Raw genomic sequence first — 23,219 nt, 5'->3', positions numbered from 1 at the left:
TTGGCCAATCATCATCTGCCTCTTCCAGCAATGTTTTCTGTTGATTTAAACTTTAGACTCCTGTATAAACAAACTTAATTTAATCTGCATTATTTCAAATAAATTCTACACAACTACTCATATGAATAAGATATGATAGCATTCAAAAGATATAAATAAACAAATACATATAGAATACAATATATTGAAAATTTGCATTTTGATATCTTCATGTATACAGTCAAATCTCTGATGAAGTTAACCACAGTAAGAAGTAACAGAGTATAGCCTTAAAGTCAGGACACGTTATAAAACATGTTAAACTTTAAGCACTCAAGCCAATGCAGTTTTTAACAAATATTGTAACAGTTTACTTTATACTGAAGGTGTAAAATAGACTGTTAGAAGAGATTTTACAGAAACTGCATCCCTTAAATATGAATAATTCATACATCATAAATCTGGGCATCATTTAAACAATTGACATTTAATATTATTAACATGGAGTGTAATTACTTTTGACGAAAATTAGGTGGTTGTGTTTTCAGCAAAAGACTGTTGAAGTGTAAGAAAATTTAAAATTCCCTACTGCCATTTGATATCCTTTAACCCTTTCTAAAACTGGAACAATGGGTTGACGACATAGAATTTCTCACAAGATAGGAAATATTTTATTTCAAAAGCTGTATAATCTGAGACCTAAAATAAAATATGATTTTCATTTTGATACTCAAAAGAGCAAATTTTAAGTAAAAAACTCATCCCTTCTTGTGAAAATTACAAATAAATAATTCACTTTGTTATGGATATAACTGTGAGAACTACATTTTATCTTTCTTTTATGAAGGAAAATTGGCATTTGTGGAAAATGAATTTGTTAGAATCTAAATTATCTGGATACAAGGTGACTGGTGTTCACATTAATCATTGTTAATAATGTTTGTCAAAAGAAGACAGGAATAATATGTAAGCTGAATCTAATAAAATATTTTAAAAAAAAGTTTTCTTTGAGACTTATGTTGTCTTTCTTTGGACAAAGTAAACCTGCAAGTTTTAATTTTTATTGAGTATAATACAATTATAAAAGATAATCCCAGAATTTAATTATGTTTTTTTCAATGAAAAATACATTTTAAGGCTTTACTCCATGGAAAAACCCAACAGTAATATAAGCACAAATAAAATAAAGCTGTATAGAGCAACTAGCTACAAAAGAAATAAACGTAACGGTACTGCCAATAGCAAAACGTACAATTTCTACAACGCATAGATTAATGAAAAGTTAGAGCATGCACACACTGACACACACACCAACTAAAATTAACACAAAAACCAATTAACCATATGCTCACTGACAGCAAGAGTGATAGAATGTACTAATTACATGTTTTGGAAACTCGTAACTTTACACTTCTACTTAGAGGACCAGGCTGGTCAGTTGGAACAGGACTCCCTGTAGAGTCTGTAAAGTAAGGTGGTCAAAGTACAATATTTCATCTTTATTATTTCACAAGTAGATATATTGTTTTAAAGGTTAAGTATTTATCAATGCATTGAATTTTCATCTTTCAAACTCATATCAATATTACATCAAAAAGATTTTTTAATTAATGTCATCTTTTTCAGGATCCATCTATATGAAATTCTGTCTTCAATTAGTCTTACAGGTAAATTCAATTAGTCTTACAGGTTAATTCAATACAACTCACACTACATTAAACTGAATATATTTATTAGAACAGACTTAGTTCATTATTATCCAGATTTTGTATCAATTTATGTTATTTTCCCAATAATTTAAGCACTAATCCTTTTTTCAATCAACTAGTTTTCTCTTCCGCACAGATTTAAGTACTGTTAATCTGAGCTTTTTCTTTTTATCACAGTGATAGAAAACAAGTTTTAAATAACTTGAAAATAAAATGATCACAAAAACAAATAATTCCCACATGAATTAATCTGAAAGATTCTCTCCTTATAGAAAATTAAAATAAACTTTATTATAAGTTTTCAACTGAAAATGTATAGTGAAAATTTGTTTACGTTAAAAAATGGAACATTAAGACAATGGGAACTCAAATTTTTGGTTATTACTTTACAACATTTGACATATGAAATCACACCGTTCCAAATGACTGTTAATTGAGGACAGATCACCACAAAGTAAGGGACACACAATCGTCTAATTTGATGCATCAAATTCTCAAACAAGAACCATAACACATGATCATGTAGATAGAACTGAGAACACGTAGCTGACATTTCATGTTAGGAGGTGATAGGGGAATAAAGCAAACAAAAAAATACACACCCAGGTTTAATATCATATCTGAAAAAGAATGGAAATTATCTTAAAAAAAGTTTCAGCTAAAATATCCATTATTTAGAATAAATTTTAATTCAATTCTGTTGACATTTCTGTAAACAATTTTTTAACTCCTCTCCAATGCCACAGAGATTTGAGCATTGAAAATATCTATAACTAATATCAAATCAATTATAAACTACAAAACAAAATTTGTATTACCTAATTGAAGAAATAATATAGTTACAGACTTTTCCAAAACATAAATGTAAAGAAAAAACTAGAAGAAACTATATGTACCTAATCCTATATAAAAGAACCATCACAATTAACCCAAAAAACACTGTATACATGAAATGTCAGTATTAACCCAAAGCCAATTAAACATCATATTAGTTAGTAAACACAGCATTCGGAAAGCATTTAATAATTATGGTATATTTTAATTTGAAATAATCTGTTCATTTTTCTAAAAGCTGATGTGTTAAAATTAGGCAAATCTTTTGTAGAAATCAGAAATTATTGATCTTAATTATTATAGTCTTATTTTGAATTTGCATATATCATTATATTTTTGTCAGTGTAACAAATTATTTCAGTCTTGAAGTGTACTCTCTATCTCACCTGGTCTACTTTTCTCTGTTATACTTTCTCGCTTAGCCTCTGTTGGTTCTGGTGACATAGGCCTTGGTGCCGGTAAACTGGACAAATCAGGTTCCATGAATTCAAGTGGACCTAAATATACAATGAGACCCATTTAAACTTTATAGATTGGGATCATAAAAAATTGTTAACCATTATGCACAGAGCATTCCTAAAGAACTAATCTTATAATCCATCTAATGCAAGTACTTTTGAAATCTATAGTAGGCTAATAGCATTCTTCTAAGATTAAGGATGTTAAGACTTTTACATTTTCTATTTTCCCTTCTTTTCATTTCCTTTGAAAAATCATCTAATATAATAAATGCACGCAACCTTACAAGTTTCTTACCATATTATTTTTAAAAAAAATCATCTTAAACAATATCATACAAAATAATTCCCAAAACTCCTGTGATTTTTTTATGTAGCTCTAAAAAAATTCCAGAAAAGATTCAATGGTAATTAGTTTAACAAATTTCTGCTGATTCTTCTGCGATATTCAGCTTCAAAGAATTCAAACAAAGTATTTTGCTTCTAAACATTAGGATAAATTTTAGAATATCCCAATACATATCACACGAAGGAATTTATATTTTTCTTATGTTTCCATAACTTTATCCTTCCCAATTCAATTTTCTGCAGCGAATGCAACAGACTCATAATTAGAAATAGCAGTCTTAGGCTAATTAAACTAATCTAGGATGCTCCATGCAACTACAACATGAATAAGTGCACCATTCAATTCAGCATGACACTTATGATATAGTGATTTATAAATACCAAATTTGTATTGTAATAATAAAGAAAATATGCCAAATATAATCTATAAGGGTTCATTTGTTATATTTTTTTTGAAGTGGAAAAGTACAAATAAATAAGGATATTGAACAGAAGTATTTGTAATCCCTTTCCAAAGGACCTGACAATCATGCAATCATACTATAAAAAAAAACAAATTGATAACAATCCCTTTCCTTGAAAAAAAAAGAATGATTTAAATAATGTGCTGCAACTAAAACTGCCAGGAATGATTGGATTTCATAACATTAATAAAACAATTGCAAGCATGAATATAAAATTAGTACCTGTGAATTCCCAGCTTTGTATAGCTGAGCAAAATAATAACATTTTGTTGTAGTTAAATGTTAATGCATTGTGTCTAATAATTAAACATTAATAAATATTTTTTTTAATCACAAAAAAAAATACATTTGACCCAAATTACTAATATATCTTGTTGTAATGTATTTTTTTATTGTCTATATTCTGATATACAGACTTTCTTGTTTGTTCGTTTTCGAGTTGAAAAATCAAATGAAGACTTTTGCATTCTGAATTTATTACATTCAAGGCTGCCTGAAGATTGAGAACTTAAAGCAGTTGTGTCTTTGTCAATGTAAAATGGTTTTAAAAGTTCAGAAAAAATACAAGGTAATTCCTATTTTAAATACAGACATATCTGACTTTTTGAGCTCAATTAATTATGTACCTGGTTTAATTTTTCCTGTTTGTTTTGACTGTATAAATGAATCTAGTAATTTCTGTACAGTCAACTCATCACATGTTGTTTTAAATTCATGGTGCACCTGAAAATGAACAGAATATTTATAGTGATTCAATTTGGCAAAAAATTCACAAACGTTTAAAATAAAAATATCTAGCATGTTGGACCTTCCTCTCTATCATAAACAAGAAGTTGTACACATTGTTGTGCTAAGCCTACCCTCAATTTAATTCAAAAGTATTAGAAAAATGAAGTATGTATCTGACAGATCCCAAAAGTGCTATCATATTACATTGTCAAATGCAGTCCAGACATAAAGTTGTTTTTGTTCTGTAGTACTGGAGAAATGTATCACAAAAATAGTAAGTTGATTCACTATATCGAAAAATTCAAAATATTGGCAGATTCCTTCTCCACATGTGGTACCAGTTGTGATGCTCCTTCACCACATGTGGTACCAGTTGTGATGCTCCTTCTCCACATGTGGTCCTAGTTGTGATGCTCCTTCTCCACATGTGATCCCAGTTGTGATGCTCCTTCTCCACGTGTGGTCCCAGTTGTGTTGCTCCTTCTCCACATGTGGTCCCAGTTGTGATGCTCCTTCACCACATGTGGTACCAGTTGTGATGCTCCATCTCCACATGTGGTCCTAGTTGTGATGCTCCTTCTCCACATGTGATCCCAGTTGTGATACTCCTTCTCCACATGTGGTCCCAGTTGTGTTGCTCCTTCTCCATATGTGGTCCCAGTTGTGATGCTCCTTCTCCACATGTGGTACCAGTTGTGATGCTCATGGCAAGTACATATTCACGAATAGTCTCACTCAGTTCTCATAATCGAGGAAAAAAGGACAGGATTATGGCCAACATTTAAAAACATACCCCTGGTCATCTGTGACACAGATATCCCATAGCAGTCAACCAAATCATAATTGATAAGTTCTGAGTTTATATGATAAAGACACCCATGAATGTGGTATCAAACACTAAATATAAATGTGCTTCATATACTAATATACTGTCATTACCTGTCCTCTCAGTGCATGTTCATTCTCCCAAGCTTTTGCATAGGTATCAATAAAGTCCTTCATTTGACATATATGTTCCTCTTCTACCTCTTGGAAATGCTATAATACAAAAAATTTCAGATAGAACAATTCAGGTTTCTGGAAAAAATAAAACACTGAATCCCACATTCCTGAAAAAATACATTTTTTTCCCAGGATCCCTAAAAAAGAAAATTATTAATTCCCAGGGTTCCGATAAGTGTAAATCCTGAATTCCTGCATAAAAAAGAGGTCTAATCCAGACATTCTGAAATAAAATGCTTAGCTGAGCGCAGCTGGATACGACCGCAGAGGTCCAACCCTGAACAGTTGGAGCAAAAATGGACACAATATTCGCGCTTGATACAGGTCTGAATTTGGATTGTAATTAAATATTTGACACATAATAGGTTTCAGACACCGAATAACTGTAGTCAAATAACTTAGAATTGGTTATATGATTTGAATTTATATTCAATTTTTTGCTTTTGTGCAATACACTATGCTGTTGCAAAATTGACCCCCCCCCCCCCCCAAAAAAAAAATTTACCCCCCTTTTTTTGGCAAAAAGAAATAATATTTGAAGAAATTTCTTTTTAAATTCTGAAATCTGAAATGAAAAAAAAAATTGTGGTCTAAGAACTTAAATTTTTTTAATTTACCGATTCAAACCATATCATTATTATTTGCTTTTCTATATAAATCAGAAATTACCAATTCAAAATTGAAAATATTAAAGAAAAAAAAGGAAAAAAAAATCCCCCCCCCCCCAAATTTTTTGAACCCCCTTATGATTCATCACCCCCAAACTCAATCCAAGCCTTCCCTTTGTGTTATGGTACCTTGCAGTACAATTTCAGAGAGATCCATACACTTGAACACAAGTTATTGTCTGGAAACTAGAAAAATGCTTGTTTTTTGGCCCCATTTTGGCCCCAAATTCCTGAATGTTTAGGGCAATTACCCCCAAACTCAAACCCAGCTTTCCCTTTGTGATATGGAACCTTGTAGTAATAAAGATCCATACACTTACACATAAGTTATTGTCCTGAAACTAGAAAAAATGCTTATTTTTTGCCCCTTTTTGGCCCCTTATTCCTAAACGTTTTGGGCAATTGCCCCTAAACTCAATTCCAGCTTTCCCTTTGTAATATGGAACCTTGTAGTACAATTTCAGAAAGATCCATACACTTACACACAAGTTATTGTCATGAAACTAGAAAAATGCTTGTTTTTGCCCCTTTTTTGGCCCCTAATTCCTAAAATTTTGAGGCAATTACCCCCAGAATCAATCCCAGCATTCCCTTTGTGATATGGAACCTTGTGGTACAATATCAGAGAGATCCATACACTAACACACAAGTTATGTCTGGAAGTTACAAAAATGCTTATTTATGGCCCCTTTTTGGCCCCTAATTCCTTAACTGTTGGTACCATAACCTCCAAAATCAATCCCAACCTTCCTTTTGTGATATTGAACCTTATGGTAAAATTTCATAGAGATCCATTCACTTAAACTAAAGTTAGAGTGCGAAAACCAATGTGTCTTCAGACGACGACGCCAAACCAATATATGACCGCCAAATATTTTTGTGGTCATATAAAAATGCTTATTTTTGGCCCCTTCTTAGCCCCTAATTCCTTAACTGTTGGTACCATAACCCCCAAAATCAATCCCAACCTTTCTTTTGTGGTATTGATCCTTATGGTAAAATTTCATAGAGATCCATTCACTTAAACTAAAGTTAGAGTGCGAAAACCAATGTTTCTTTGGACGACGATGCCAATGTCATACCAATATACGACGCAAAACTTTTTTGCGGTCGTATAAAAATCAAGACATTCTTAAAAAGGTCCTTCCTCCACTCCATGTTGATTTGAATGATTAAAACAGTTTCTACAATGCTTAGACATTGTGATGATTCATGTAACTACATAAGTGCATGTATTACCACAATTTAATCATAGTGTTGGCTTCAAGCATTATTTGAATTGTAAAAATTCACTTATTTACTATAAGACAATAAACTTGCAGAAACTTCAAATATGAACACCTTCTCCCCCATTTCCACAATAACTCCAACCTTGATTGAATAATAAACTATGCAATGTCTATAAACCTTATATATCAGAGATATGTCGTGTATAATAATCCTATTTAAAACTTGAATATTATTAAATGCTGCCAAATTTTATACAGTTTGAATCTGTATCTATATTTTATGTTCTTCCTTCAAATATAGTCATCCTTTTTTGTGAGACACACATTTCTTTAGCATGATTTGTTTGGTGCTATGTTTGTTTACTGTTGTGTCCAGCCATCTTTCTTGATCAGTATCGAATCCTTACTTTATAGGCACTGTTTTCAATATTATACATTTATTTTCCGTGCCGGAGGGAGATATGAAGATTGTTCACCCAAGAATATTTATATTTCACGAGGGCTCTGCTCGAGGGAAATATGATTTTTCGAGGGTGAGCAAATCTTCATATCTCCCGAGGCAAAGGGAAATGAATGTTTTATTCCACTGCCTATGCTTTGTTTACGATCAATACATTAAATATTATTTTGCATACATTTTTTTTTCTTATCCGCTTGTTTTTGTAAGTCAAACTAAACACAACATACACATTGATAAATAGTAAGGATCAAAATTTAATTATAAGTCTTTTTGTTTTATCGTCCGAAATAAATTTGAACATGATAATGATTTTTGCTATCGCTATTTTAAGAAGAATAAGAAGTTCAAAACGTTGTGTACATTAACCGTGCGTAACGTCGCACGAAGTAATCCCGACATTTCAGAGGGGAATATGATCCTCAGAATGGAATATGAAGATTTGTTCAATGACACGTGGGATAGTCTCAACCAATCAAATATTGATTAAACTAAATATGTTTAAACAGTGGAATAATATGTTTTGTCCTATCAAATACTGGTAAGAACTTACTTTACATGAATCCATCATCTTATTTTCAAAATTGTTTCTAATAGTTTCATATTTCTCTAGGAGAGACTTGTAATCATCACCTATAAAAAATGCAGCCATAATTTAAAAATGTATGTAAAGAGTTCAAATGTACTGATTATTACTCTCACCAAACAAGCAAAAAACAAAAACACATGCAATCAAACAATTACAATATTTATTTAACTATATTATTTTCTTTCTAAAGGTACAGACTACTATGATGGTGATTATTTACAAATGTGTGCTTGACATAAAACTACATCCAAAACTCTTATTTTACACATTTGACAGAAAATGTTCTTAGAAAAGGAACCTATGCAAAATCAGGAAAATGCCAATCACTGAAAATATCAATATTGCAGAGGTTTTCAAAATATGCGCAATGTTGGATGACTTACTTGCTTTCTTGTACTTTACTTCAGACTGAAATAAGAATACATATTTTGTTCAAAATAAAGTAAGATTCAATTAAATAAAGCTGGTCATAATTCAGTTTAGGGCTATTCCATTAAAATGTATGTGGGAGGTTAGGAAGGGAAGTTTAATTATTGAATGTGGGTCATGGGCCTTTTTTCAGTATGCAACTATTACCATTATGCAAAATTATCTAAAAAATTGTTCCTGGTTGTAGGGATATTTTGAAAGTCCCTTCCTACCCTCCCACATACATTTTAATGGAATAGCCCTTAGTTTAATGTCAACAAAATGTTCAGACTTACTAGATGTAATCCAATCCTAGGAATCATGTTTCAATGTCCTGAAGGATGATACAATGAAATAATACTTAACCTAAAGTACTTTTTATCTATATGAAGAGGATTGCCAATAGCCAGAGGCTACATGTGGATCTCCTCACCAAATCTATACAGATTCACAATTTAATAAAGTTGTTTACAAACATGTTTTAATACTATATATATATACTTTACAAAAATTTAAGATAAAGAACCTAACCAAAATAAGTTGATTACTTGTCATTATATATGGCTGTATGTGAAAGCCTCAGTGAAGCTATCATTATATATGGCTGTATGTGAAAGCCTCAGTGAAGCTATCATTATATATGGCTGTATGTGAAAGCCCCAGTGAAGCTATCATTATATATGGCTGTATGTGAAAGCCTCAGTGAAGCTATCATTATATATGGCTGTATGTGAAAGCCTCAGTGAAGCTATCATTATATATGGCTGTATGTGAAAGCCTCAGTGAAGCTATCATTATATATGGCTGTATGTGAAAGCCTCAGTGAAGCTATCATTACATATGGTTGTATGTGAAAGCCTCAGTGAAGCTATCATTATATATGGCTGTATGTGAAAGCCCCAGTGAAGATATTTAAGTCTATAGATATTTATTAGCATAACCTTTCCAATACCAAGAAAAACTCAATTTACCTTTTCTACATCTTTTTGAGGAGCATTATCTCTTTTTAATCTCTCCAATTCTAAACATCTGGCATGATACAACTCTTTTGCCTGAAAGAAAATAATCAGATTTTTTTTAACTATTTTCATTAATTATCATATCTAGAGATTATGACACATATGAAGATTTTAGCACTGTAAATTCACTATAAAGCTACTTTTGGTTACTGAAGTAAGTACAACCTAAGAGAGAAACTTAAGGATTAGCTACTCTACAACTTTGTATTGGTCAATAAAAAATGTTATGTTTAAAAGTAACTTGCCACCAAATTGATTGATTGATTGTTAACATCCAATGATGCTTGCCACTAGAGATTTGACTACAAATAATGAGCAATATACAAAAAAGCATTACAAATATCACTCCATTTAATATCAAATGAGTATCTTTATTTTCTAGCTTTCACTGCAGTACATTTGCTTTCTTAAGAAAATTGATATGTCATATTTGGTACACTTTATCATGTTTATTAAGGTGCCCCAAATTTCTACACATTAAGTACTTAATGTAAATGTAAACTTTCTACACAGGTAGGTATATATGGATATAATTATGAATGTATAGTACAGACCTTGTGAAGTGCTGTTGTGTTGTTTTGTATAGCAGTAACCTGTTCCAGTGTACTGGATTCACCATCTTTTATCTAAAATATATTAGTTATCATATGTATACAGGCAACAATTATAAGTTTCATTTTTTTTAAATCCTTTTCAATCATGTTCATATATTGATGTATTAAGTTGAAGTTAATTCTACACTTATTAGCTTTTCTAAACAAAACACAAGCAACTCTTTCTTTACTTTTAATTCTAAACTAAAAATCTTTCTATTAGGGAACCCCACACACACTTTTTATTTATTTGAACCTAGGGAAATCAATCTAGTCTATGATGCAAACACAAAATAAAGTTTACTGTGAGCAATATATGCAAATACACACATTAGGCATAACATTACCTTTTAGATTTTAATAATTCTCACTTTACTTCACTTCAATATTTAAATCATCTCCCAACAATGTTGATTATTTGACATTGATCAGGAAATGATTCTAGCATTGTACTTACTGCTTTGTGACGTTTATGTTGTTCGTCATTGTATCTAGCTACATCCTTGATTAGGTCATTCCATGTCAGAACTAACTGCATATGCAGGCTAGCTAACTTCTCTGTTAAACTTTTCAACACATTCCAAAAAGGTGCAAATGTCCTAAAAAAAATCATCAAAAAAGTTTGAACAATATTTTCCTTATAACTTTCTTCTTTTTCAACATTATAGACATAGACTTGGTTTCTGACCTAAGCTATGCTTAAGATCAGAGAGAATAAACTGCTTCGCTGAGCGCAGCTGGATACGCCCGCAGAGGTCCAACCCTGAACAGTTGGGGCAAAAATGGACACAATATTCAAGCTTGATACAGGTCTGAATTTGGATTGTAATTAAATATTTGATATATTATAGGTTTCTGAATAAATGTAGTCAAAGAACTTGAAATTGGTTATATGAAAGATTTCTTGCTGTTGCGCAATACTTAGTAAATCTGTTGTCAGACTATAAACAAATAAAATCTTATAACTCGGAAACGTAAAATCAAAAATTTATAGAAACCTAAAGGGAGCTTACAAAAATAGATATAAACAATTTACCAAAGTTTCATAAAAAATGCTGAAAGCATTTTTGAATTATTGTCTGAAAACTGGAAAATCCCCATTTTGTAATGAATAAAACCCCATAAATCGGAAACGTATAGTCTGAAATTTATAAAAATCAAAAGGGAGCTCATGTCAATAGAAATAAACAATTCACCAAAGTCTTTTTGCAAATTGATGAAATAGTTTTTGAGTTATTGTCTGAAAACTGGAAAATCCCCCCTTTTTTAATGAATAAAACCCCAAACCTCGGAAACGGTAAATCGGAAATTTATAAAAAAACAAAAGGGAGCTCACGTCAATAAAAATGAACAATTCACAAAAGTTTCATGTAAATTGGTGAAATTTTTTTTGAGTTATTGTCCGAAAACTGGAAAATCCCCCCTTTTTTAATGAACAAAACCCCAAAACTCGGACAGACGGACAACGGTATACCATTATACGTCCCATAAACGGGCCTATAAAAATTCAACAGACCAGCTTCCAGTAGTAAACATTATGAACATAGCCAAAATATTTAAATACATGGTACATTTTATCAATTTTGGAATTGTTACTGACAAGAAATAGTCCCAAACATTTCCAATGGATTATAAGTTGAATAAATTGCTCCGCTGGGGCGCAGCTTGATACGACTGCAGAGGTTGAACCCTGAACAGTTGGGGCAAGTATGGACACTACATTCAAGCTTGATACAGCACTGAATTTGGATTGTAATTAAATATTTGACACAGCATAGGTTTCTGACACAGAATGAAAGTGGTCTAAGAACTTAAAAATTTTTAATTTACCTATTCAAACCATATCATTATTATTTGCTTTTATATATAAATCAGAAATAACCAATTTTAAATGGAAAATTTTAAAGAAAAAAAAAGGAAAAAAAAATCCCCCCCAATTTTTTTTAACCCCCTTATGATTCATCACCCCCAAACTCAATTCCAGTCTTCCCTTTGTTGTATGGTACCTTGCAGTACAATTTCAGAGAGATCCATACACTTGAACACAAGTTACTGTCTGGAAACTAGAAAAATGCTTGTTTTTTTGGCCCCAAATTCCTAAACATTTAGGGCAATTACCCCCAAACTCAAACCCAGCTTTCCCTTTGTGATATGGAACCTTGCAGTACAATTTCATAAAGATCCATACACTAACACACAAGTTATTGTCCTGAAACTAGAAAAATGATTGTTTTTTTGCCCTTTTATGGCCCCTAATTACTAAAATTTTGAGGGAATTACCCCCAAAATCAATCCCAGCCTTCCCATTGTGGTATGGTACCTTGCAGTACAATTTCAGAGAGATCCATACACTTAAACACAAGTTATTGTCTGGAAACTAGAACTAGAGGCTCTCAAGAGCCTGTGTCGCTCACCTGTATTTACTGATGCTTTGGAAATCATGTCAAATAAGTTTAAAATCATAATTAATAGTATTAGATATTAGATATTATAATGATATCTAAGATATTAACAAAAAACTGCAAAATTTTTGTAAAATTACTAACTCAGGGGCAGCAACCCAACAACGGGTTGTCAGATTCGTCTGAAAATTTCAGGGCAGATAAATCTAAATCTGATGAATATTTTTGCCACCTGTCAGATTTGCTCTAAATGCTTTAGTTTCAGAGATATAAACCAAAAACTGCATTTAACCCCTATGTTCTATTTTTAACCAAGTCGGCCATGAAGGTTGGAAGGCAGGGTCATCGGACAAATTTTTAAAACTAGACACCCTAATAATGATTATGGCCAAGTATGGTTAAATTTGTCTCTGTAGTTTCAGAGAAGAAGACTACGTAAAAGTTACAAAAATTTACAAAAAATTGTTAAAAATTGACTATTAAGGGCAATAACTCCTAAAGGGGTCGACTGACAATTTTGGTCATGACAACTTATTTGTAGATCTTACTTTGCTGAACATTATTGCTGTTTACAGTTTATCTCTATCTATAATAATATTCAAGATAATAACCAAAAACTGCAAAATTTCCTTAAAATTACCAATTCAGGGGCAGCAACCCAACAACAGGTTGTCAGATTTGTCTGAAAATTTTAAGGCAGATAGATCTTGACCTGATAATCAGTTTAACCCTATGTCAGATTTACTCTAAATGCTTTGGTTTCAGAGATATAAGCCAAAATCTACATTTTACCCCTATGTTCTATTTTTAGCCATGGCCGCCATCTTGGTTGGTTTGCGGGGTCATCGGACACATTTTTTTAACTAAATACCCTAATGATGATTGTGGCCAAGTTTGGTTAAATTTGGCCCAGTGGTTTCAGAGGAGAAGATTTTTGTAAAAAGCTAACGACGACGGACGACGGACGCCAAGTGATGAGAAAAGCTCACTTGGCCCTTCGGGCCAGGTGAGCTGAAAATGTTTATTTTTGGCCCCTTTTTGGCCCTTATTTCTAAACTTTTCGGGCAATTACCCCGAAACTCAATTCCAGCTTTCCCTTTGTGATATGGAACCTTGTGATACAATTTCAGAGAGATCCATAGACTTACACACAAGTTATTGTCATGAAACTAGAAAAATGCTTGTTTTTTGCCCCTTTATGGCTCCTAATTCCTAAAATTTTGAGGCAATTTCCCCCAAAATCAATCCTAGCATTCCCTTTGTGATATGGAACCTTGTGGTACAATGTCAGAGAGATCCATACACTTACACACAAGTTATGTCTGGAAGTTACAAAAATGCTTATTTTTGGCCCCTTTTTCCTTAACTGTTGGTACCATAACCCCCAAAATCAATCCCCACCTTCCTTTTGTGGTATTGAACCTTATGGTAAAATTTCATTGAGATCCATTCACTTAAACTAAAGTTAGAGTGCGAAAACTAATGTGTCTTCGGACGACGACGCCAACGTCATACCAATATACGACCACAAAAATTTTTTTGCGGTCGTATAAAAAGTTCACAAGACATTCTGACATTTCTTTGCTATATATGCACGTTTTATTTTTTAGATAGTGAAAACAAAAAATAACACTCCCTTTTACACAGATTTTATTTCATTTTAAAGGCTGATCATACTGATTCTGATTATACCTTTCTAATTGAAAATTTTATTGGTCTTAAATTTCACTTTATATAACCATAATTACATACCCTGTGTGACTACTGTTAGTCGCAGTTCTGGCTAGCTTGGTTAATAATTTGCTGTAAGTTTCTTCTACAGTACAACTGAAATAAACAAATAAAGCACATGTTGTAAATTATTTAGGGGTATGGAATACTTTGGTACTGATGGCAGATCATTGTCTCTGTAAAAGTGTATTCCAAACTTTTCTAGAATCTGGGTAATTTAGAACTTGACATATATTATACATGTTATAGATACTTTTCCATTATATAAGACTGTATATTGACTTCCAAATGGCTTTTTTTAATTTTTTGTCTTAAGGTAGATTATCTTGGATTTTACTATCTCAGTACAAAATTGGTCTAGTTATTTGCCCAAATCTGCAAATTTGGAGAGAGATTTGCAATTTAATGGTTAGATTGTTTATTTTTATAAAGAAAACTTGGTGATTTATTGTATTATTCAAAATATTTAAACAAATATCAAATTTTGTGTTTTTAGAATCTTTTTTTTCAAATACACCATTTAAGGGGAGATAACTCTTTTAGTGAAAAATATATACTGGACTGATAGAGAAATTTTTAATTTTTACTTGTAGCAAGAAAACAAGTTCGATGAAACATTTTTTTAAAAAAAATTTTAAAACATATTATAAACCCTATCTTCTTACAATTTATTTCAAAATTCTATCTCATAGAATTTTTTTTATCCACACAAATGTGTTTTTTCATGAACAATCTAACCAAATTTAGGCAATTTTCAACGACTCATAGCTTGGAAAATAGCACGGTGACCCATACTTTTTATTATATTTTTGAAAAAAGCATAGTAAAATCTTCCTTTTGGCAAAGTATAAGAAAATTCTATCTCAAAAAGTATATACTTATGATCTACCTTAAGGTTGCTGTCTTATCAACATAAACCCAAATTCCTTTTCTATTTCATAATAAAAAGGTACAGTTAAACCTGTCAAACCAAACCCTGTATAAACTGGTAATTTTTGAAAACTGAACTTGTGTATTAGGTCATATAGTGATAGTTCTTTAATTTCACCTACAACTACTGAATATTGTCTTATCCAAACTAAATTTTTGGCCAAAGGGAATTGGTTTAGACAAGTAGAGGTACTATTTTAGATGAATTGTTGCAATTGTTTACCTATATGTCCAAGAAAGTTCATTTGAAGTTGTTTTTATATATAACAACTATGAATGAACTTTCTTTATATTATTGTATTCATTGACTGTATTTTGTCACATATATATTTGTTTGCTATTCAACATGTAAACATAGTTTTCTAATTTTATTTTTGAATTTAGGGAGACGGATTTATATAAGAGCACTGCTCTTGTTTCCTTATCTCAATTATTGAATTACTTGTATAATTCATATTTATATAGTTACTCTTGTAGCTATACATAATGAATTCTTTAATAAAATATGTTTACACTTATATGTCCAATTCTGTAATTCAAAATTTGTGCAAGTACTATTTTCCTTTTTGTTTCCCATTCTATTAAGTAAAAAGCTATATACAGCAACATGATAGTATATGTATCAATTGATATTACCTTTCTCTCAGAAAGTCTATGAAGTCTTTAGAAGCTGTCTGGCCATGTTTCATATTATGATACAGCACATAGAAGCCATTGTTCTTTTCTCCCTAAAAATATAAAAAATATTGGTAATATTTATAATCAAAACCATACATACATTATTACTATAATGCAATGTATGACACAGGTTATGTTCTTCTCATATATTTTATGATGGTATAATTCTAAACCCCTAACAGGAGGGATTATGATGAAGACATAATCTTTCAATCAGTTTAATTGAGCTCTGGAGCTGGCATGTCAGTAACTGCTAGTAGTCTGTTGTTATTTATGTATTATTGTCATTTTGTTTATTTTCTTTTGTTTCCCATTCTGACATAGGACTCGGACTTCTCTTAAACTGAGTTTTACTGTGCGTACTGTTGTACGTTTGTTTTTTCTACATTGGCTAGAGGTATAGGGGGAGGGTTGAGATCTCAAAAAACATGTTTAACCCCGCCGCATTTTTGCGCCTGTCCCAAGTCAGGAGCCTCTGGCCTTTGTTAGTCTTGTATCTTTTTTAATTTTAGTTTCATGTGTATAATTTTGAGTTTAGTATGGCGTCCATTATCACTGAACTAGTATACATATTTGTTTAGGGGCCAGCTGAAGGACGCCTCCGGGTGCGGGAGTTTCTCGCTGCATTGAAGACCCATTGGTGGCCTTCGGCTGTTGTCTGCTCTATGGTTGGATTGTTGTCTCTTTGACACATTCCCCATTTCCATTCTCAATTTTATACTGTACAACTGAAATCATATAATTTTTTACCTCTTTTTTGTCAAGTGGTCAACATCATTTTAATTTAAGGTACAGTTTGAAAACATCAGGTGTTACAACTGAATCAGGTAAATTTGATGTATGTCCAAGTTACAGTTACTTGAACAATACTGAAACAAGTTATTTCACCTATGCAGTACTAATTAAAAGGTCAAATTTAATAAATGTTTCATTAGCTTTAGACAAATTTCTTATAAGCTAACCAGTTGCAAGTATGTGTTCAAATGTATTTGGTTTTTAATTTTTGTCACCAATTTATCCTTTTTATACATTTTAGCAAACAAAAAAAACACCACATTTCCAGATATCTAAGGAAATGGATACACAGGAAATGCTGATTTGTTTTGGAGAATATTTTTCAAAAATATTTTCAAGATTCCAGATCAGCCATTGTCACCTAACACAAATTAATCTGCTCTGACATTGCAGTATTTGTAATTAGAAACATTACAAATTCCTAAAATTAAAAAAAAAAATCCAATTTGAACAAATATGTCATTTCCAAAAATATTCTAACATACCTAAAATCTGTGGTAATATTTGTAGGGTGGGAAAAATGTCTGTCTTAAGAATTCTTGAAGTCCAAGGTTATAGTGAGATATGTGGCATGGGAACATAGTTGTCCAAGTTTTGCCTCAATGCTCTCCAAGACAAATTTATTTATTGTTATAAACTATTTACAGGTTAAATGAGTCTATTGGCTAGACCTTGAGGATTCCACAGATGTTTTGCAGCAATTCAAAAATTTCTCTGCAATACATGTACATGTAGGGAGAAATCATGTGTTTTCCTTTGTTGCTAATGTCAAACAAATTTCCAAGTCAAAGTTGTCCAATCATTGGGCTAGTAAATGTAAGACCATTAGACCAGGGTTGCTTTTTACTTTGGGTTTCAAACTACATTTTGTACTAACATCAGTTCATCATTGGTTTCCAGTCATTTAGGAACTATATTTTGTTTACATATTATTGGTCCTATTTTTTTACAGCCCCTGGTAAACACATTATTTATTGTTCAAGCATGCTTACTGTCCAAGCATTTAAATAAAAGACTTTCATTTGGCAGGATTTAAGCTTGGATTTTGACAGTTATAGTCACTTTCGCCCATTAAGAAAATCAACCTTTCTCCATTGTTCTTGGGTAACAGCATAACATGATACTAGTGGTACTACATGTACTAAAGTAATTATAGGGTTAAATACATGAACAACAAGCATTCTGAGAGTATTGCATGGCAATACATAGCCCCCTACCGGTTAAAAATTCATTGTATAGGAACAAAATGCTATCTTGATCTATAACTTGTCATGGTGTAAACTATATAACAAATATCAAAGTCAATATCTTCAATCATGATGAAAAAAAAGTGTTGAAAACTGATTATCTAAGTCCAAGGACCATAACGCTGCACAAAATCATACACCAGAACAACAGTGTTCTCCCCAGGATTTTTGGATAGCACCAGGGTAACGCGTGTGAACAGCTTGGTAAAATGATTCATACAATCAGTTGTGTCGCGTGGCGTTGCTATATTTCTAGTTACTGCAGTTTTTATGTCTCTTGTTTAGTTTTAATACTGTAGTACTGTGTTATGTCAGAATATTATTGGTTAAAAAGATCAATAAACAGTTTGTATACTTTTAGTATTTTTTAAAAATAAATTAAACATGATTCATTACATAATATTCATCTAAATTTAAAGTAATTAAATCTTTTATAAAATCCATGATCAATAAAAATAAAATATCATTCAAACAGGAACATATATATTGTTAGATATACTGTTCCCAGATTCAAAAGAGAACAAAAAGGTTCAATTTAAAAACCTTAGAAAGAAAGTTGTTGTATGTGAAAGGATTCCTGTCATAAGGGAGATATAAAATTAACAAGAACAAAAGGTACAAAGTTGTGTATAAATTTGAACCAGTTTCTATCTTAAATTTTAATAAAAAGAAATTTTTCATAAATTTTAAAACATTTTGCTATAGATTTCATCTGAGACTACTATGTGTGTTATAGTAGTCTCAGATTTCATGAACATGTAAATATTAACCTTTCTTGTCTTTGGTGATAATCAAACATAGATACAGACTTAATACTGCACTGAAATCTAAATCTTGATTTATCATGATCCATTTAAAAAGAATTCCTAAATCTATAAATTTATCTTAGGTCTATAGATCTATAAGTAACATATTCAATGTCAACAACAAAGTCTCCCTATTTTCCCGCCTAAATGACAGGAAGTAGATATAAATAGATTTAACATGTGCTTATGGATTAAAATTGCAAGATCACTTCTGTTATTCATTAATGATCATATGGATATATATATCCAGTTTGAAGGTACAGTCATGCATTTTATTTATAAAATAGAATAGATTGCAGTTAATTGTAAATAATCTTGAATATTCTACTGAACTAACTGGGTAATTTGATCCTTCCCCTTTGAATTACTTGTTGACAGTTTGAAACCGGAATATCATGCAATAACTATGTCAAAATTAAAGATAATTTTGTCCATGGTTAAATCAGAGACATATAAAACTATAATATAAGTATTGAGCTAACTTTATAATGTACAAAATATGTACCGTCGTGTGTACAACTAGCGGGTCAACACGGTTTGTTTACAAAGTATTTGCCGACTTGTCAGGTGGTGAGTGAAGCCTTAAAATAGTTATCTTTGATCATAAAGTTAAATTAAAACACAAAAGAATCATATAAAAAGTGTTAATTACATCGATTAAATCCAATCAACAAAGGTTAACCTCATAAAGGTAAATCAATCACGTGGTGTAAATAATCCGTGTTGAACTGGTTTGAACTGGTCAAATTTCACCTGGAATTTTATACCGCACGGAAAAGATTTAACAAGTCGTTTAAAACTTTACCGATTTACGATTTTTTAACTGAAAATTTTAGCACCACGGAGAAAAATTATACATCGTGGTAAGAACGATACCACCACGGTGAAAAATTATACATCGCGGGCCCGCGGTCCTTTAAGGGCCTGGGGAGAACACTGGAACAAAATTCGAACTTGATCTGTAACTTGTCATTATAAAACTATATACCAATTATCAAATCAATATCTTCAAGCATGATGAAATAAACTGCTTCCCTAAGTGCAGCTGGATACGCCCGCAGAGGTCCAACCCTGAACAGTTGGGGCAAAAATGGACACAATATTCAAGCTTGATACAGGTCTGAATTTGGATTGTAATTAAATATTTGACATATTAAAGGTTTCTGAATAAATGTAGTCAAAGAACTTGAAATTGGTTATATGAATTGAATTTATATTCAATTAAAGATTTCTTGCTGATGATCTTAAACCCTGCTGACTGCCATGGCAATTGCCAAATAAACGGATCACCAGATGTAACAAAAAGGATCTTGATTATTAATTTAATACCAAACAGAAAACAATAAGTCAATGGATTAGTTTCACTAATCACTATAGAAAACTGCATTATTGAATGTAAATAACGAATGCAGGTGTGCTCCATTAAAGGGACACAAGAATAGTAGACACAGTGTAAATTATCAATCAATTTGAGTCTGTGTATACTATGACCCTGAAAAACTTGAGATTGGTCTATAGATCTTATAAACCTTATCGCTATTCCTGGCTGACCCGAGAATCTGTCCCGCTTGAACTTTTGACGTCATACAACAATCACTTTTCCATTGTGGCGTCAGATATTTTGTATTGTGACGTCAAAATTTTACGGGAACCTGTGTGATGTCCAGTAATGGCGGACAAATAGCGATAAGGTGTATTGCTTTATGAGAATCTGTAACACTTGACCTCAAAATTTGCGACACTTGAACTATTGATGTCATATTACAAGAATCACTTTTCCTTTGTGGCATCAGACATTTGCTATTTATATTATGAAGTCAAAATTTTACAGGAATCTTTGTGATGTCCAGTAATGATGGACAAATAGCGATAAGGTGTATTGTATCCTGGTAAATAAATGGAAAGGGAAGTAACTAAAGTACTCCAAGGTTATAAACTGTGTCTCCTTGAATTTGGAATGATATTGATTTTATATCAAATATGCAAATGAAAAACATTGTACTTGGGTATGCAGAATTGAAAAATGAAGTTATAGCACAGTGGTAAATGCAAATATGCACAAGATATATGCAAACATGATGTAGACAACACCCCCTTTTCAAGTGCCAATAGCATAAAATAACGTTGCTTTTTCTTCGCTTTTTTCAAGTAAATGTCATCTAATATTCCGTCTCTGAAAACCCTATCTATTAAAGTACCCAAAAATGATCAGAGAAAGTTGTCATCATAAATTTTGAAACTGCATCTGGTTTGATTCCATGAAAATGGCGATTATTTTGATTGTTTTGCGTTTGCGCACATCCGTTTTCTTCCTCAGTTCAGCGCTTAAAACAACGGTCTTTTAACGCGTGTATTGAAGCTTATTTGTCGTCAGCTGGCAGTTGAAAAATTCCGGGAAAGTACAAAATACCAAGAAAGGTATAAATACAAATTCTTCTCTACAGCTCAGAAATATTGTGGATTCTTTTAAAAGGAATAGTGTTTTGTACAAAAAAGAAGCTTTTGGTATTCCCATAACAACAAATTTGAAAGTATTTTTGAACACCTGAACAGAGTCAGAGACATCAGTCATCATGACATATTGTAGAATAGAATATTTTTATTTCCCAAATTACAGGGCCCAGATACAATTGATTGACACAATTGGTAATTACAACAATAAACATCACAGTGTACATGTAAATATATATTTAGTATATTAGCATTGGTCAGAATCAGAGCCATCAACAATTTATATATTGTGAATAAAAGAATAAAATTATATGCATTCATTCTCAAATTATTTACTGGACTTACTTAGTGTCAATATTCATACCTGATCTCCTTAATTCAAAACATTCACCAATGTAACAGCCCATTTTTACCATAAGAGATACATTTTCTTGGGTCAAGTGCCATACAAATTTTGAAGATTTAAGTTTTTAAAATTATAACAAATGTTAGAAATGTATTGAAAAAAATCTTCCCTTTGGATATCATAAAGTGGGCATTCTGACAAAAAATGAAGCTCATCCTCAACTTTACCAAGTGAGCAATTTAAACAAAGACGCTCAGATCTATCTATATGTTTTTTTTAAATATCTGTCTGTAAAGTGTCTGAGCACTTATTCTTAAGGTTCATCATAACCTTTTAGCAAATATGGCCAAGCAAAGTATTTACACCACAAATTTCACTCTGTGTACAGACAAACCTGTACACCTGGAACAGTTTTGGAGCCTGGCTGGACCTAGATATATAAAATTTAAATGCATTTTAAGTTTCAGAATATTAAAAACTTAACTTGATTTTGCTATTCATTTTTTTTCATTCCTACAGAAGGTGCCAAAATAAACTAAGTTGGGAAAGAGATTTGAGAAGCCACCCTCATATAATAAATATTGTGAGTAGTATTGATTTAAATGAACAATAGATGGACAATAGACATCTGCAAACAATAGGTGGTTTAAACTGTGTAACTGAGTGGACTGTATCAAATGAAACTCATGTGTTAGTTTATTTTGCTATCTTCTGCAGACTGGAAAAAAATCCACATCAAAATCCAGGTAAGTTTTTAATTTTCTGAAACATAGACTACACATAGCCTTTATATATCTAGGTCCAGCCAGGCCTTGAAACTTTCCTAGATGCATCAGTTTGTCAGTTTTCAGAGTAGATTTTGTGGTGTAAACAGGGCCATATTTTTCAATTCCTTTAGATGAACCTTAATTTACAAATTGCCTGTCTTTTTTTAAAATCCTGTAGTTCTAAATATTTTTTTTTTAAAACAATCTTTTATATAAAAATAAGTACCAAGCTTCCCTTTTTCTGAATTAATTGTTTGATACTTTCAGTCTATTCCAAAATGTTTAATAACTTTCACATAGTTTACTTTTAACATACTTACAATGTACATAAAGAACCAATTGATTGGTCAAAATTTGGTAATTTAATCTCTCTCTGAATATAATCTATACTAGAGTACCATGTATTAACATTAGAAATATGTAATTGTTTACAACATATGAATGCATCAAATAATAATCCTTCTTTCAAACCTTCCAGTCTATGACAATATTTTAATATTGATAAAATTATAGTAAAATAAATAGGAAATCTACCAAGCTCTGACATCACAGCTATGTTACTGGACTTTCTGTTCACACC

The 23,219-nt window shown here is 31.6% G+C and overlaps 1 protein-coding gene across 5 annotated transcripts in view; it reads right to left on the bottom strand.

Annotated features, from left to right (window-relative positions):
* The window catches only part of LOC127727042 (F-BAR domain only protein 2-like), a 45,702-nt gene extending 24,343 nt beyond the window's left edge, over window positions 1–21,359 (bottom strand). For 2 of the 5 annotated variants that reach the window (XM_052234440.1, XM_052234442.1), the window contains exons 1-13: window positions 21,274–21,359; window positions 16,186–16,277; window positions 14,641–14,715; window positions 10,944–11,085; window positions 10,448–10,519; window positions 9,846–9,926; window positions 8,850–8,874; window positions 8,431–8,510; window positions 5,461–5,559; window positions 4,419–4,515; window positions 2,909–3,019; window positions 2,291–2,308; window positions 1,364–1,441 (exon numbers count right to left, since the gene is read on the bottom strand). In XM_052234440.1, the coding sequence (XP_052090400.1) occupies window positions 1,364–1,441; window positions 2,291–2,308; window positions 2,909–3,019; window positions 4,419–4,515; window positions 5,461–5,559; window positions 8,431–8,510; window positions 8,850–8,874; window positions 9,846–9,926; window positions 10,448–10,519; window positions 10,944–11,085; window positions 14,641–14,715; window positions 16,186–16,277; window positions 21,274–21,303 (1,000 nt within the window). In that variant the 5' untranslated portion in view covers window positions 21,304–21,359. The remainder of the gene's footprint in view (window positions 1–1,363; window positions 1,442–2,290; window positions 2,309–2,908; window positions 3,020–4,418; window positions 4,516–5,460; window positions 5,560–8,430; window positions 8,511–8,849; window positions 8,875–9,845; window positions 9,927–10,447; window positions 10,520–10,943; window positions 11,086–14,640; window positions 14,716–16,185; window positions 16,278–21,273) is intronic. The other 3 variants (XM_052234444.1, XM_052234441.1, XM_052234445.1) reach the window with 3 other exon arrangements.
* Window positions 21,360–23,219: the final 1,860 nt, after the last annotated feature.

This window comes from Mytilus californianus, unplaced genomic scaffold (assembly GCF_021869535.1).
Source record: "Mytilus californianus isolate M0D057914Y unplaced genomic scaffold, xbMytCali1.0.p SCAF_19, whole genome shotgun sequence".
Taxonomy (NCBI): domain Eukaryota; kingdom Metazoa; phylum Mollusca; class Bivalvia; order Mytilida; family Mytilidae; genus Mytilus; species Mytilus californianus.
This window is presented reverse-complemented; position numbering and strand designations above follow the sequence as displayed.